The sequence below is a fragment of the Neodiprion pinetum genome, chromosome 3 (assembly GCF_021155775.2).
Source record: "Neodiprion pinetum isolate iyNeoPine1 chromosome 3, iyNeoPine1.2, whole genome shotgun sequence".
NCBI classification, from domain to species: domain Eukaryota; kingdom Metazoa; phylum Arthropoda; class Insecta; order Hymenoptera; family Diprionidae; genus Neodiprion; species Neodiprion pinetum.
The window spans coordinates 19,139,525-19,155,063 of NC_060234.1; the positions used below are offsets into that span (position 1 = coordinate 19,139,525).

General features: G+C 37.4%; 1 protein-coding gene across 1 annotated transcript; it reads right to left on the reverse strand.

Moving 5' to 3' along the window:
- Positions 1-12,019: 12,019 nt before the first annotated feature.
- Positions 12,020-14,843, reverse strand: LOC124215224 (trypsin delta). Its single transcript, XM_046618346.2, has 4 exons — positions 14,703-14,843; positions 14,154-14,470; positions 13,333-13,584; positions 12,020-13,249 (listed from the first exon to the last, which is right to left on the reverse strand). Exons 1-4 carry the CDS (start codon positions 14,767-14,769, stop codon positions 13,091-13,093), a joined length of 795 nt encoding a protein of 264 aa, XP_046474302.1. The 5' UTR covers positions 14,770-14,843; the 3' UTR covers positions 12,020-13,090.
- Positions 14,844-15,539: the final 696 nt, after the last annotated feature.

Sequence of the window (15,539 nt, forward strand, 5' to 3'; positions counted from 1 at the left end):
AGTTGTGATTTTTCCAAAATCGATGACTAATTGAGCAGTAGATTATTTTTTGGACGATTTGAGTTCGGAACTAAGACGTTGTGTCTAGTACGAAATGCGTTGAGTTGTGAACGAATTTTGGCAAAATAGTTATTTGCTATTTTTGCTAAAACTAGAAGTATCAATTTTTCAAAACTTCACGAAGATATCAGAGATCCAATCTTGGAGTTGAAATTATTTCAGGCTCTCAAAAAATCTGGAAATAAAAACTCATTCAAAGTGACAATAAAAAAAGGGCACTACCTACAATATGCTTCATATTCATGGAATGAGAAAAGGGTTTTGTTTCCCACTTCCTTGTGATCGGCGTTTTTTTCAAAATCGAATGCATCTCAAATTCTGTCTCAGTGAAATATGTAGTGTATTGTACTAACTACTTCGTTCACTTCGCAATTAATACAATCTCGCAAATGCGTCTTGAGTTCAACTTAACAATCAACAAAAAATCTTAATTCACCTCAAAAAGTACCAGAATGAACATCTAAACAGTTATCCCATTTAGCTAGAAGAAGAATTTAAACCTAAACCTATTGTCAAATCCAAACTTGCAATTGTTATTTTGCGATGCCGTATCTGATGGAATAGAATCAAACTTATATTTATGCAACCATGCTCATGAATTATCTAAGCATACATTAGATACATATAATCTACATATTTATAATAAATGATTAGAGTAGCAAGTATCTTGAATAAAAACAGGGAAAATGTACGTGTTTGAAAATTTCATACTTCCACGCAAGGTTAGGAGTTTATGCATTCTATTAAAAATCATAAGATGATTAATTCTTGCGAAAGTCAAATAGATTTGTGAAAAATTCACAATTGTAAAATTGATAGAAACAGGACTCTATTACGAAGAAAATTGAATAATCCGTACAGAGCTGAAAACAATGCTTGGAGAAAAATCTAAACATACCGATTCCCTCAAACTACCCAAAAAATGATGAATTTAATCGCTTAATAATTCGAATTTTTGGTGTCGATCTAGATGGTTGAAATTTTTCAGAATGCCCCATACACATATGAGCATCGTAGAATCGTTGCTTAGTTTCAGTCGTTGCATGCCCAAATGTCATTTACGTTTTTTGCGGAATTAATCACTGACGAACGAGTCTGCATTCCCACGCGGCGTTTATATACCGGATAGAAAAAGGATGAAAATAAATGAAAAATGGGAAGACAAAAAAGTCTTGGTAAAAGTAATACAGTATAAAAAGGATGATACAGAGTTTTTCTCCGAGCTTGTGAGCCCCGAATTTATGCCCGGCTGCAGGAATCTTAGTAAATCATGAGATACGCGATCTGACGTGAGACGTTCTGTTTCGCAATCTACATATCTTCCCACGCGTAACATGCGCTATTGTAACGCCAAACGTGCAGCCTATAATAGGCGAACACTCGTTCGGTACTTCTACCTGCGCAAACATATTTCACCCATTCCTAGATGTCACCGTGGATGAAGCGTGTCGTTGTTATCGGCACTACTGTTACTCGTTAGTGTCAACAGGCACGCCAAATCCTCGTTATGGACATGACGATGTGTGAGTACACCCGAGTGAAGTCGATTCTGACCCCCCACGTTTGAACCAGTCAAAAATAAGTTCGGCTCCGGCAGCCTTTAACCAATCGCAGTGGTTCATCAAACAGGTATGTACACTTGGGAACAATGAATCTGAGACAGCTAATTTTTCACACTAGACAGTTATGTTGTCAACACAGTGAAACCTACAGCGCCACAGTCGGCCGAGCGCGAAACAAACTCAGTCTCAATAAACGTAACGTAACCCATGACCGTCGAATCTAACCTTAGAATACCGCGATGATAATGAATTGTTGGATTGACACGTATTATAAGGTTATATTCGCAGTCACGGGTTATGTTATGCTTATTGAGATTGAGTTTGTTTCGCGCTCGGCCGACTATGGCGCTGTAGGTTTCTCCATGTTGCCAACATAACTGTCTAGTGTAAAAAATTAGCCATCTCACATTCATTGTCCCCAAATGCACGTATGTGTTATCCAATAGGCGTAAACTAAACCCCAGTGCTGCCAACCTTATTTCGTACTCGCAAAAATTACAGGGGTCACAATCGACTTTACTCGGTGCACTTAGGTATCTACGGAGCCTACCACACAAACATATCACTTCTTCATGCACCAAGAGAAATTTCTAGTTGTGGTTTCATAGTAGAGAGTTGGCAATGATATTATGGAGGAGAGTCAGTTTAGCAATATTTAGTCATATTGGTTATAAACGGAGGGGAAACAGTGAAACTTGGCACTCATCTCGTCTTTGCAGAGCAGATTGATCATCCAACTACGCGTGCGCGAGCTTTGTCGGATTTTTATTTAGGTTGGTCATGTCAAGCTTCAGCTATCAACCCGGCTTATGGAGGTTACACAAGCGATGCAAATTTTTTGGTTTAAGCAGTTCTCAAGATGTGATGTAGTAATTCGGGAAGGCTTGGTAAACTTTTCTATGAATCATCATGACAACATATTTTCAATTGGCCACTTGCCACGGTGGAGTTGAATGGGTGCCTTATTGTTAGTAGATTTCGACGTTGACGTATACATCTCCAAATATCGAAGTCCTCGTATCTCAAACACGGAAAAAGGCTCGACAACCTCATTCTATACGCAATTATGAACAAAAACATTCCAATCCATTTTCATTTGTCGCAGAAATAAAGAAATGGCACGAATTCTCCGTATTTACTATTGCGATTTCGTAGAACCCGTGCCATTTCTCTATTTCTGCATCAAATTAAAATGAATCGCAATGTTTTTGTTCAGAATTGCATATATAATGTGTCTATTAAGCCCTTTTTCACATTCGAGATACATTTGATATTCCGTTTCGAGTGAGTTGTGCCCATGCCTTGCAGCAAAGATTTTGCAAAGGTACAATCTCACCGACCAATGAAAAATCATCTTGCCACATCAATTATTTAAGAAAAAAATCTCATTGCCCACACAACCTCCATTAAGCCGCGTTTGACAGCTTAACACTGAAATTTATAGGCCTCTGGTGACCTAGTAAACACCACACGGCTTTTACTGTGTCACAGGTCTAATTAGTGTGTGTTTCAGGTAGAGCAGGTTCAATGCAGTTGAAGCTTCATGTGGCCAGGCTAGATAAAACGATGACTATCTCGCGCATGCGCAACCGCACGCCCAATCTGCTAAGTTTCACCATTTTCTCTCGGTATCTGTAGTTAATTTTGTAACTCGGGCACTGATTGTTGCTATTCCTTGATAGTGATCTTTCAAATCTGATAGGGGCCCTTAACAGATCTATCACTTATTACCGATTATTTTCGATTTATAGGATAAAAAATTTACATAAATGTCAATTGGTAATTGCGTTGAATGATTAAAAAAAATAACAGACGTACCCATCGCGGGACGCCTGGTAGAAGGAACTTCTTAAACCGTTTTATGTTTTTATATTGAATTCACTTCAAGTGGAATACCTTCATGGAGTCTAATGGTTAAATGAAATCATAAAGAAGGGGGGGAGGCGGGGGTTGTGTTACGTTTTTGGGTTTCGGTTTTGCCTTAAAGTTTTGTATAACGGGTCATTGATTCACTCTTCATACGGAAGCACGCCATAAGAAGTTCTTTCATAAGTAAACAATAAATCTACGAATAACATGTTCATTTACATCCTTTTAAACTAAATGATACGTGGTTCAGCTGATATTATCGTATGATATACGCTGTTATCAACAGTTGTAACTTCTCCTAGGTACATGTGCATTAACGCATCTCATTGGCGTATTCTTTGAAGGATTAGAATGTTTGGTTACTCACTTACTGGAGCAATTAGTTATTACAAGCCTGGCTTTTCGAAGGTTTTCATAATGACGATGTTTTAACGTAGAGATAATGCAGTTAATTAAGATCGTCCTCGCAATCGACGGCGCCTTGGATACCTTCACAATAGTTGGGCCGATAATCGATTTCTAGAATTCACCTGTAGGTACACTGTAACCAAAGTGACCCAAGAGCCCGCAAAATGTGATCTAAAGCAGAAACTCGATTATCCAAACCACGACTTAGTTTATTCAAAGATTCTGTTATCCGAACTGATCCGAACAACGGCCAAATTTTTTTGGAATGAATATACACGATGTTAGGTAAAAGAGATATCGGACAATGTACGGTCAGAGTGTTACGTTAAAATTAACGATATTGTCATTATCTTCATACGTAAAGTTAGTTAGAATGATTGACGTGTGTTAAAGCAACACATCGTGCGTGTAAAAATGACATAAAAATATGCGTGTTAGGTTTCTAATGTTGTTAATCATGCAATATCGTTTTATCTAACAGTACCGTTCCACTATTCGACTGAGCGGTAATCGGAAATAAAAATTTCTCTCAGTGCAGTAATGGTATCGAATATATTGCAATGATGGGACACGTGGTGTGTGTCTTCACCAATTTCTCGGTCAACGACTCTCTTGAAGGAAGGAGGTGCGGAGATTTCCGTCTCCCATAATCGAACATCATTTAAAACTCAAACAATAAGAACTCCAAAAGCCATATCAAAATTAGAGAGAGAGAGGATTTGAAAGGAAGAAGCAAAATAAACCAAGTGAAATCCAAGAGTAAAGTGCATCGATGAAAAGACAATTATTTACAATTTTAAAAATATACACCATTTTGAAAAATTTACACATGGAATGAACGAATGGCGGAATGGACGAACGGATGAATTTTAAACTTAATAACGACTGGTGTTTTATATATAAATAAGGAAATTGTGCTATGTTGGTCGTACCTTATGAAAAATGCGTAATGATTATTCGTTAAGTAAATAAAATTTCAAATTTCAATAAATTCTCACAATATACGATGTATTCATTACATCGATACAACGTTTAATAGTTGTAGGAAGAGTAAATAAGACACTCAGCATACTCGTCAGGAATCACCCACTTTCTGTATTTGTAATACAATATAATATTTTGCACCATCTCCATCTAAAAGTGTGGTTCTTTGAGCACTAGTGCTTAAAAGTGGAATGACAAGCAGTAATCGTACCAAATCTGAAATTCCATGAAAACCTAGTAATTTTGCTCAACTTCACGATATTGTTGGAGACTCAATGCTTATCATTTTTGAAGAACGAGTTTTGCTTGTAATTCTGATGATATAGATGATACGGTACAACAACATAACCTATAACGAATTGCGAAAGAAAGACGAAAGTTTGATTTTGTTCGGTTATTCATGAATTTTGACTAGTTTGCCGCGTACGCGGGTTTTGGCTCTTGTTTGTGAGTATGCAGGACTCTGACGTGAATCAGTTTAGACGAGATTAAGAGAATGCTGTAATCAGTCCTTACTGACCGCGTTAGATGTCAATTATTCTCACTATTATCAAAGCCTGCGCATTACTGACGTGAAAATCCCACCTGACAGTCGACAAAATTCTACATGCAGTGCCAAACAAAATTATCAAAAAACTTTCTTGATGCATGCGAGAATAATTCCGTCAGGAAATTTCTTCCTGCAATAAATGGCCATTCAATTACAGGAATACATTTCCTGACTTTATTGTTGCATAAAACAAGACTGTTTTTAAAAATTTGTATTCAGCAGTGCACCTAGAACTGCACTGACTGGGGTATTTTCACGTCAGTGATGCGTACGCCCCGGTGATTGTGTAAATAAGTGACGGTTGACGCGGTCGGTAAAGACTGATTATCATCCTCTTAATTCTCGTTTCACTGAATCTCTGGGATAAATTTGTTAGAATATCATGCTCGTTTATCGTGCTTGTCTCGACTATTGGCCGTATTTGAGTATGCTATAACGTGCTGCAGACAGCGCTTTATCTTATCACCTATTTTTTGGCGATTTAAAAAATAAAACACGCATCTTCTGATTATTCGGCGTAGAGCCTCCCATCTTAAATCAGTGCAAATTTCTGACCTATGCAATTAATTTTCACCAAAGTTATCTGATATTTTTATTTCACGTAGAAACTGTCTCACTAATCTCGCCCGACTAATGATAAAGACGTGGGCTGGTGGTTGTAGGATATCGATCCAACGATTAACAAGTTTATAAATAAATAAGTCAAAGTTTTGGGTGAAATAAAAAGAGTTTTAATTTCAAAATTGCAGCATCTGCCAATTTATCAACACACATAGACTGGCTTTATACTCCATCAGTCCAGCAATTATTTCAACACTTCGTATGCGACTTTGCACAAGCCATTGATATCCGATCAATACTGTAGCGTCTTACAATTAACGACCCTTCAATAACTCGGGATGGCAGCTTAAGAGTCCAAACGCTTAAACCAAGCAAATTTGAATAAAATCCCACAGGCCTACGACTGGCCGTGATGAGGCGAAAATTACCGAGTAGTTTCAAAATATTATAAACAGGGTTTGAACCAGTCTGAAGAACAAGTTTCCTCAGCGCTCAGCTACGAGTCATGAAACAGAGAAAGCGGCCTGAATCGAGACCTTCGAAGAAAGGTCTGGATAAACTCCTCGCATGCACTCAGGACATGTGACAAATTCACTGCACTGAGGGTGGAGGGGTGGTTAACAACTTTCGACCCTTTTGAAAACACTCGACTCGAAAATAGATAGAAAAGAATCGGTCGTGCCTTCGGTAACCGGTCAAACTTTCTTAATCATATCTTTGATCTTAATTCAACTAAATCACAGGTTATCGTTCAAGTTTGGTTTTAAAAATATATTCTATTTATTATCGTGGTGTTGGTGAATATTTTTTAAATCTACCGTTTCTAATAGTGTAATCTCTTTCTTGAAACACATGTTTATTCCTCAATTTCACGTTTGAATATTTATTTCTATTCAACACACAGACGTGATGATTATACGTTTTCGAATCGAGATAGGTTCTGCTCGATTACCAAATGGTGCAGTCTTTATTCGAGTAAACGTTTCCAGATCAAGCTTCAAGATCAATCTGCAGGTGAGTATATGATGTATTTTGATTTGAAAAATTCATTTGCTGCAAGCTAATAAGCATTGCCAAGAATTCGAAAATCATTGTTTGAATTAAAAATGTAACGATGTGTATAATTAGATTTTTCCTTCGATGTTTACATTTATTTGAATAAAAAATAATGAACTTCAATCGAATAGATAAAAATAAATTTTAATCACGAAAATATGTTTCGAATAAACAGATTTCATTGAATAAAGGAAATTTTTTCTTTCAGCGTACACTTATCAATTGACAAAACATTTCAGCAAGTTTGAACTGGTTTAAAAAGCGTCAAGGTTTTGGCTAGGTCGATTACACGCGGAAATCCCTAAATATACTTTCCTAATAGCTCTGATATAATAGGTATAGCGAATCTTCTCATTCCTAATCGTACTAATTCCGGAAAAAACTGTGTAACTATACTACACTCACATCAACTCTGCTCCTGAGAGCACTCCGCCTTGGACGTATCAGCACATCTTTGTAATCCAATTTCATATCATTGATTATGTTTGGAATCTTTTTTGCACAATCCTGGCGTATCAGTATTCGGAGAGCAGCCGATTCTATTACATCACCCCACAAACTGGCTGCCGTTGCACGATAGATAAACTTCCTATTCGTATAGCTTTCTAAATGCGATCTCGCCACGATCTTGTGGGACTACTTAAATACTTCGCAAAAGTATATTTTAATTGTCTTTGCACCCTACGGACGACGTGTCTAACAGTTGCCCCACCTATATCGAGTCAACGTTTCCAAACGCTATTCGTAAAATACTGCTGATTTATCGACAAGACAGATGTATTGGTTATGATGAAATCTTCCCAATTTGCGCTTCGCCTTTAACAGGTAGGCGTCATCGTATCAACACTTTGCTGGTTAAGATATCCAAACAAATATCTTTATTTTTGTTATTCACAAGGTTCCGTATCTTACCAAATACGTGGATACGAAGAGTAGATTGATTTTAAAGAATATTACTGCAGGAAGGGCTTCACGAGTAGCGATTGAATGAATAAATTGAGAAGATATTGAAATAACGATTATGATTTTGTCACACAAGACATTGATCTTGAAGATTTGATATCGAAATGAAACGGACATTGAAAGATGACTTCGACGACACTTGAGCATGTCCGTGCTTGGCTGTGAGTTATGGAAGGCCGATTTTGAAAAAGTGACGCATAAGAAGCGTCAGCTGAAAAACTTGATACTGATTGGAGGAAGGAAATGAGGAGCGTCCATGCGTATTGGTTGACAAAAACGAGAAGTAAAAGGGTGTGTCACGGAAAAGATATGCGAGGAAATGTGAAGCATAAAACAGACGAGTCCTAGCCTCGGGTTGCATGGGAAATTGCAGTCCAAAGATAGTTAATATTGTAGAATGTTCAATTTGCCACACGTACACGTCCCTATCACTTGACTGTTGCAAATGAATAGGCTAAAGGACAGGGAAAGGAACGAAAGCGAATGAACAATGTAGCTAGAAAAAACCCGGCTCATCTAAAAAATGCTTGCTTCTAGTCTAAAAAGAAGCCTCAAAAACACTGAACATTGTGGCTTCAGTTTTAGAGTGTGCTAAAACGTTTTTTCTAACAAAGTGAACAATAGATATTAGTATCCAATTAACACGTATCATATCTTTTATATTTTACAAAAAAACTCCGTTACGACATTGTGGAATCTAAAACATGCCGATAAACTCTGGCACGCACATCTTCATGTTTCACAGATTTAATCTTCAGGGAACACGAATTCATTTCGTAAAAGAAGATCGGATCACGGAATCGCAACAGTCGAAAATATTTATGGTTTTATTGCTTTCATGCTCATTGTCAAGCATGTCCCAAATATCACATTTGCCAACATCTCTGCACAGGCAAAAAGTTCTGCATAAAATTGGCAGTCTCTCAACAAAAACAGCGCATCAGGAGCTGGGTTTGGCAACCACAGAAATTAAGCCTGGAATCAATGCTTTCTCACCCATGGTATGTACGATACGGCCAAAAAAGTCTTGTGATGTAGGTATAAAATTGAAGACACAAAAGTGACTGAAAACAAAAGGACGAATGCATAAACTTATTGAAATACAGCACGAAAAGGCAATATAGAAAGATAGACGACGCATGTAGGACACGGCCACAGCCTTATCTTCTTGACGGTATAAAGTCAACTCACATTTTAGTATTTACTATTTCACATTGTTTCCTATCGTATCACATATGCTTGATAACATTGGTGCATGTTCACGTAAGTCGACCACTATTTCCGAATATAAGCTCCCAGTATAAATTTTTGGGACAAAACATAACCGGTCCGATAATCTGGAGCACTTGACACGTGGTGGCGTAATACCGAATGATATACAAAGCGTCCAGTATCTCGGTCTAAAGGTGTAACCATGACGTAAACCAGGACGCAAGGCATCCAATTGATCCAATCTACCTTAAGACGTGAAGAAATTTAATCACTTCTGCAACAGTCGAGATGCGGGTCGCATCTAACCCTATTGGAAATGCCTATGTGATAAATGTTACGAAAAACCACTTAGTAATTTATATGGTTAATAGTACGAATTTATGATCGAATTCTTTTTTTACTGTTTAACACATCATTCGTTGTGTGATTTAGTACCTGAATTTTCACATGTTTTATCAGCTAATTTCAATATCAAACAGAATTTGCTCAACGAAATTTATGATTGGTAATTCAAATGATAAAATAATGCGATATTCTCTTAAATCTGAGTAACCGAGTAATCAAACACAATTTCAGCAATAACCTCATACTTGATTGACGTGTGAGAAAATTGAACACAAATGTAACACTTTCATTCAACATATTTTTACATTAACTCAAAATACATAGTGGCCGATGCGTTCTATAACAAATGCTAAAACAAGTATAAAATGCGATGCTTCAGTATACTTATAATATTTCCACATAATAACAATAACAATTACATTACTAATAACATGAACAATATCACTAATAATAATAATAATGTCAATAATAATGATGATGATGATGATACTGATGTTTAAAAAGTTATATAAAACATATTTAAGAAATATCTATAATTATGTAATTATGCCTTATTGTTTGTAGCAACGATGGTGGTCTTGGTGATTTTTTTCTGTTCTCTTTCCTTTTTCTTTTTTCTTTCGTGTGGCAATGCTAATCACGATAGGAATAGTGATAGTACAGACAGTAATACTAATAACATTACACATTTAAGATTTTCAACTTTTTAGTTCAATTTTCATTTGTTTTTCTTTGTTTTAATTTTGTTTGAAAAGTTAGAAAACTAATATATCTGACACGCCGATAGCTATATGCGGCACTACATCAATTACAGGATATTATTATCGTAAATCAATATATTGTATGAATAATTAAATTGAACGAATAAATATTGTTCACTTTGTAATGGTTCAAATATAACCGCGCAATGAACACGACACGAGCGGATGAGGTTAGACCCAGGGAGTGGGGCACCGAGTCACAAATTTAAAATTGAAGGAGTTGCTTGGTCTACGTCTCTCTAGGAAGAAGGTGGTGCGGAGGTTCCCCTCTCCGAAATCAAGACTTAACAGATCGAAAATCGACGAACTAGTAATAATAAAGTAAATTTAAACCTCGAGGACGAACGTTTCAAATTAATTATTATACACTCCAAAAGTCAAGCCAAATTTAAAGAGAGACGATGTAAAACGAAGAAACAACAAAAGTGAAATCCAAGAATATAGTGCCTCGACGAAAGACAGTTATTTACAATTCTTTTTAATTTTAACAATATACACCAGTTTTAACAATACACATATGGAATGAATGAATGAACGAATTTTAAACCTAAAGACGGCTCGTGTTTTAATATATTTATTAATAAATTAAAATTTCACTCTGCTATTAGTACCTTATGAAATGTACTTAATATTGATTACGCATAGTTTTCAATTTTCAAAATAGTCTTATAACTTGGAAGACTAAAGCCTGCATACTGTGTAAAATATAAACAGCAGTTGACTGAATTATCTGCCGATGAAATAGAATTAATTCATGTGGACCAAGGGTAATTTGACTCTGTTATAGTTAGTTACTAGATGAAGGATATTCTTTGGTTATGACAAAAAGTGAAAATGGTTCAAAACTTCGTAGCTACGACAGCCAGAAATTTGTTACGGTGTAACGGATCGACTGCAGTGCACCATCCGGTGCGAGTATTAGGTGCATGCCTAAATTAAAATATATCATTCGAACGATGCAGAACAAACTGCCAACACGTAGAAATGACGCAGTGCATAACATACATCACATTATATAATGTATGTATGGTTTATAATACACTATTGAGACCTTCGATTAGTCTTATTTGCGAACTGATTGGCTGCATTAAGTGTGTCACGCATGATGCACTTATACGCGAATGAGATGAATTGTAAATTAGAGCCGAAGCTAGAAAGGCAGCATCCGCAGCAAGCTTCGGGTAAACAAGACGGCAAAGTAATACGAAACCGCAGATTTGAGTAGGTGGGAGATGACGTCACTCGACGCTTACCAATGGCCTCGCCGTGTTTGGCAAAACTGAAACGTGTACGTCGGTACAATGGGACAATTGGGCTCATTAGTCCCGTATCATTTGCATAAGGTATTATCATGTATATAATATAGGTATGTGGAATTAGCAGCAATAATTTATAATCCACGTCAACGCATTTATTTTCCGAAAACAGCAAGTTTCCTGCAGCTGCTGCAAATTCTACTCGATTTTTCGCCATAGTATAAATTGCAGTGTACTATTTCTACACGGAATTGAGGAGTCATTCATTTTTTAATAGCTATAAATTCTCGGTTGATCTGACGTTGCGATAACAAACGTCATTGAAGTGTATCCGCAAATCTGCATGTATGTACCTATGTAGACCAGAATGAAAATTACTGCAACTTCTGAATGGTTTGTATGATTATGACCATAGGCAGGAACAGTAAGGAATATGTTACAACCACTGTAGGCGTCTCTTTATTTGCTGGCGGCCTTATACTTATATGTATGTGTGTCAAGAAAGCCATTTTGCGGTATTTGAGAAGAAAGCACAAGATTTAGGGCATATTTTGGAAAGGCTGTATACTTGATACGCGTCTACTGCTTACAATTAGACGTAAGCGCTGCGAAACACGCTGTTTACGCGTTTATAATACACCTCTGAACAATACATCACACAGCACATCAATTATGTCATTCGATATTCATAACTCTCGAGTTTTGTTATAAAAGATGAGTGAGAAAAAACTGACTGACAAACTGTTGCTCCATGCTTTTGTCAGCCTTATGAATAATCAAGAATCCAATTGTCAATTACTAACGATTAGACAACCATTTTCGTAAGGTCATCGACTTTATAAATTTGTACAATTACAAACTTCTCGAGTACAAAGAGAACTGCTTCTCATAATCACGAACATCGACTATGTGCGGCAAATAAGTTGTATTGCGCAAAAATGATATCAATTCAAACCAGAAATGAGATGAGCACAAGTTTTGAACTCGTAACTTCAAATGCGAAATAAAATTTAAACAAAATTCTCCAGTTCTGGCTTCGATGATTGATTGAAAAGCTCGAAAAAACAGTTGGCTAAGATTACTTATTTGCCTTAACAAATTATTGCAGAAAACTCCATACGTTTTTATATTATAATCTCCTGTTACAAATATTCACTCTCAGTATTGACCGCGTACATTCATCCTTTAGAGACGTAGATTTGATTAGATGGTGACTTTTAAAAATGAAAACAATAAAAGTAATTGTCGATTTAGTCGAGTGCATGAGTGTTGCGAAATAAACTACGATTGTTTGCTCAATAAAAACAAGTTCTTACTTTATTATTCAGTACTGCGAAGGAGAACCGACTAACTCTATACGTCAAACGGAAGCGACTAGGACGAACTTGCTAGAAGTAGAACCTGCCACCTGCAGGAATTTGATGGAACCAAGTTTATACTAGTAAAGTTAAATTGTCAAATCACAACAGTTATTCATTTCCCTGAGATCGCCCGTTCGCACCATCACTTGGAAACAGCGGTTCCGATTACTCTTTCAATAAAGTCGAGCATCAAAGACATCCTGACATAGGCATCAGGAACTCCGGAAGCACATGGCGACCGACCCCAGGAAACGACGCCGACTAGCGTACCGTTATACACTAGAGGACCACCGCTGTCACCCTGCAAGGTAAAAGTCTCTGTTATAAGCAGCTTAGGACTACTTTTGCATCATATGGTCACGAACCACTCGACGTCATACTCACGCTGCAAACCGCAGATCCAACACCTCTCAAAGCACACAGATGCACGTCGTCCACTTCTTCTCTGAGCGTCTCCCTGCATTCCGTGTTATTGATTGCCACCACCCATAGATACTGAAGCTTTGTGGGCACAGCATTGCTCTCAGAAAATAACCTGCCCCATCCACTGACCAGTAGCTCAGCACCATCGGGTGGATCAACCGTAGCTATAGGAATCGGCGACTGAAGAGACGTCACCGTCAGTTCCGCAGCTAGCTGCAACAAACAACGTGGGAATGAGTTACACCTTCGCTCATACTAAAAGGAATCGGTTAAATTTAGCATATCGATTCCCGAGCTTTGTCGGACTTTCATGCAGGCTGGCTCCCTGAAGCTTCAGCTTTCAAACGCCTCTTCCGAATGGCACGTAGGTAATGTGGATTTTTCTAGGTTAAGCAGACCTCGAACAGTTGCCTCAGTGATTTGGGAAGGCTTGGGACACTTCTGTTGCTCACTGGCTGATATCTGATGACCGCTATGAGTCAACATGACAGCATAATTTCAATTCGCAACTTGATACGGGAGACACAATGGAGTTGAATTATTTTGCGCATGCGCAATCGGCCATTTAGCCTGCTTTAAGCTTGATTAATCAGATTTTTGATTGATGAGGTATTAAATCGAACATCTACGTCACAGTGCCCTGAGCCTTTAATTCAAAGTCTGATCGATCAAATTATTAGCTTTCGTTAGATACACCAGCTTGAAGATACATGAGTGTCGGAATGCCAAGGCACCTAGCTGACGTGTGTTCGTTTTATCCCATTAGATGATAGTTTTCTTACCGTCAAAATTGCGATATCGTATTTCCAATAGTCTGACGAACCGACATAACTCTCGTGAGATGTTACTTCAACGACACCATGGGTCTCGCCACCACTTTCCAAACCGTTGGTGCCCGTAATGACTGTCAGTTGACTGATATTTATACCCGGGACACAATGCGCCGCAGTGACAATATGGAAGACAGTGATTATGGACCCTCCACAAAAGGGCCAGCCATTCAATCTCAATGACACTTGGTAGGGAATTGCACCTTCTTCAGCCTGTGCCCCTCCAACGATGCGCGATTCCAGCCCGACATCAAAATTAATCGACGCACCTGTTCATTTTGAATAATGAATTTTACTTAAAAACTTGGGCAAATCTTGCAGTGAACGTAAAATCAAGACGCGGAAATGGTCGTCGACAGCTGTAAATGACCATACAGAATTAATATTGACAGAACAATTCAGCCAAGGCCGATATTCTGTATTAATTTCAAATTTTCACTAACACCTCCGTTCATTCGGAATTATTTCAGAATCATTTTATCGACTGACGATGTTACTAACCGTTAGTAAACATCACACTAAGTCCAAACACGAGACAGAAGACTATTTGATGATGAAATAGACTCATGGTTAGCCGAAGGACAGTGTAACTCTGACTTGGCGTCAAAAATCAAAAGTTCAACTGTCTGTTAACGAAAGACCCATTTTTGCAGATTTTTAAGAATAGTAGATTACACTTATCACTCGACATGTAGCACTTGATCACAATGATAAATCGTTTTGAAGATACAGTCATGTGCTGACACTGCTCCGACAATAAATCCTTTATAACATTAATATCAGTCATAAACCATTATTATAATCAACGGACATTATTACATTATTCGGATATTTCCTGATTCTAGCGAAAATTTTTAAAAGAGTCTGTTTTAGTATACTAAATGCACGTGAGATCAGGCATAAGTAAAGATTTTAATTGTTGTCATTCTAAAGTAATTATCTCTAATTGAGAATCACTCGTAAGGATAAACATTCTGCGTCCTTCGAACTGCAAGATATTTCTTTTTTAAGAAGGTTCTACAACGATTATCCAAAAAACTATCCGAAAATCCGCTAGGTGATATCTAAAATGTTTTGATGCTGGATCATATGTGAACGCGTACTTTATCTGATTTACTTCTTTGTTGCAAGCACATATCATCTTCGATTAAGAAAGACAACATTAGACTTACAAGCGAATTGGTATATATTAGGGTGGTCCTTTTTCAGGGTGTTGACGAATTTTTTCCAGCTCATTCCCCAAAACAACTTCAAATAATTCATAAACAATTGCCTAATTTTTTCAGAATTTTACCTCAACTCTAACTCGTTCCGCTAACAGGATGGATTTCCCCATTG

Bases quoted from the DNA above. Each gene is read 5' to 3' on its own strand.
- LOC124215224 (XM_046618346.2), bottom strand. From the start codon at position 14,769: ATGAGTCTATTTCATCATCAAATAGTCTTCTGTCTCGTGTTTGGACTT. The intron at 14,471-14,702 runs GTTAGTAACATC...CAAAATGAACAG, and splicing joins TAGTGTGATGTTTACTAACG to GTGCGTCGATTAATTTTGAT. The intron at 13,585-14,153 runs GTAAGAAAACTA...TGTTTGTTGCAG, and splicing joins ACGATATCGCAATTTTGACG to CTAGCTGCGGAACTGACGGT.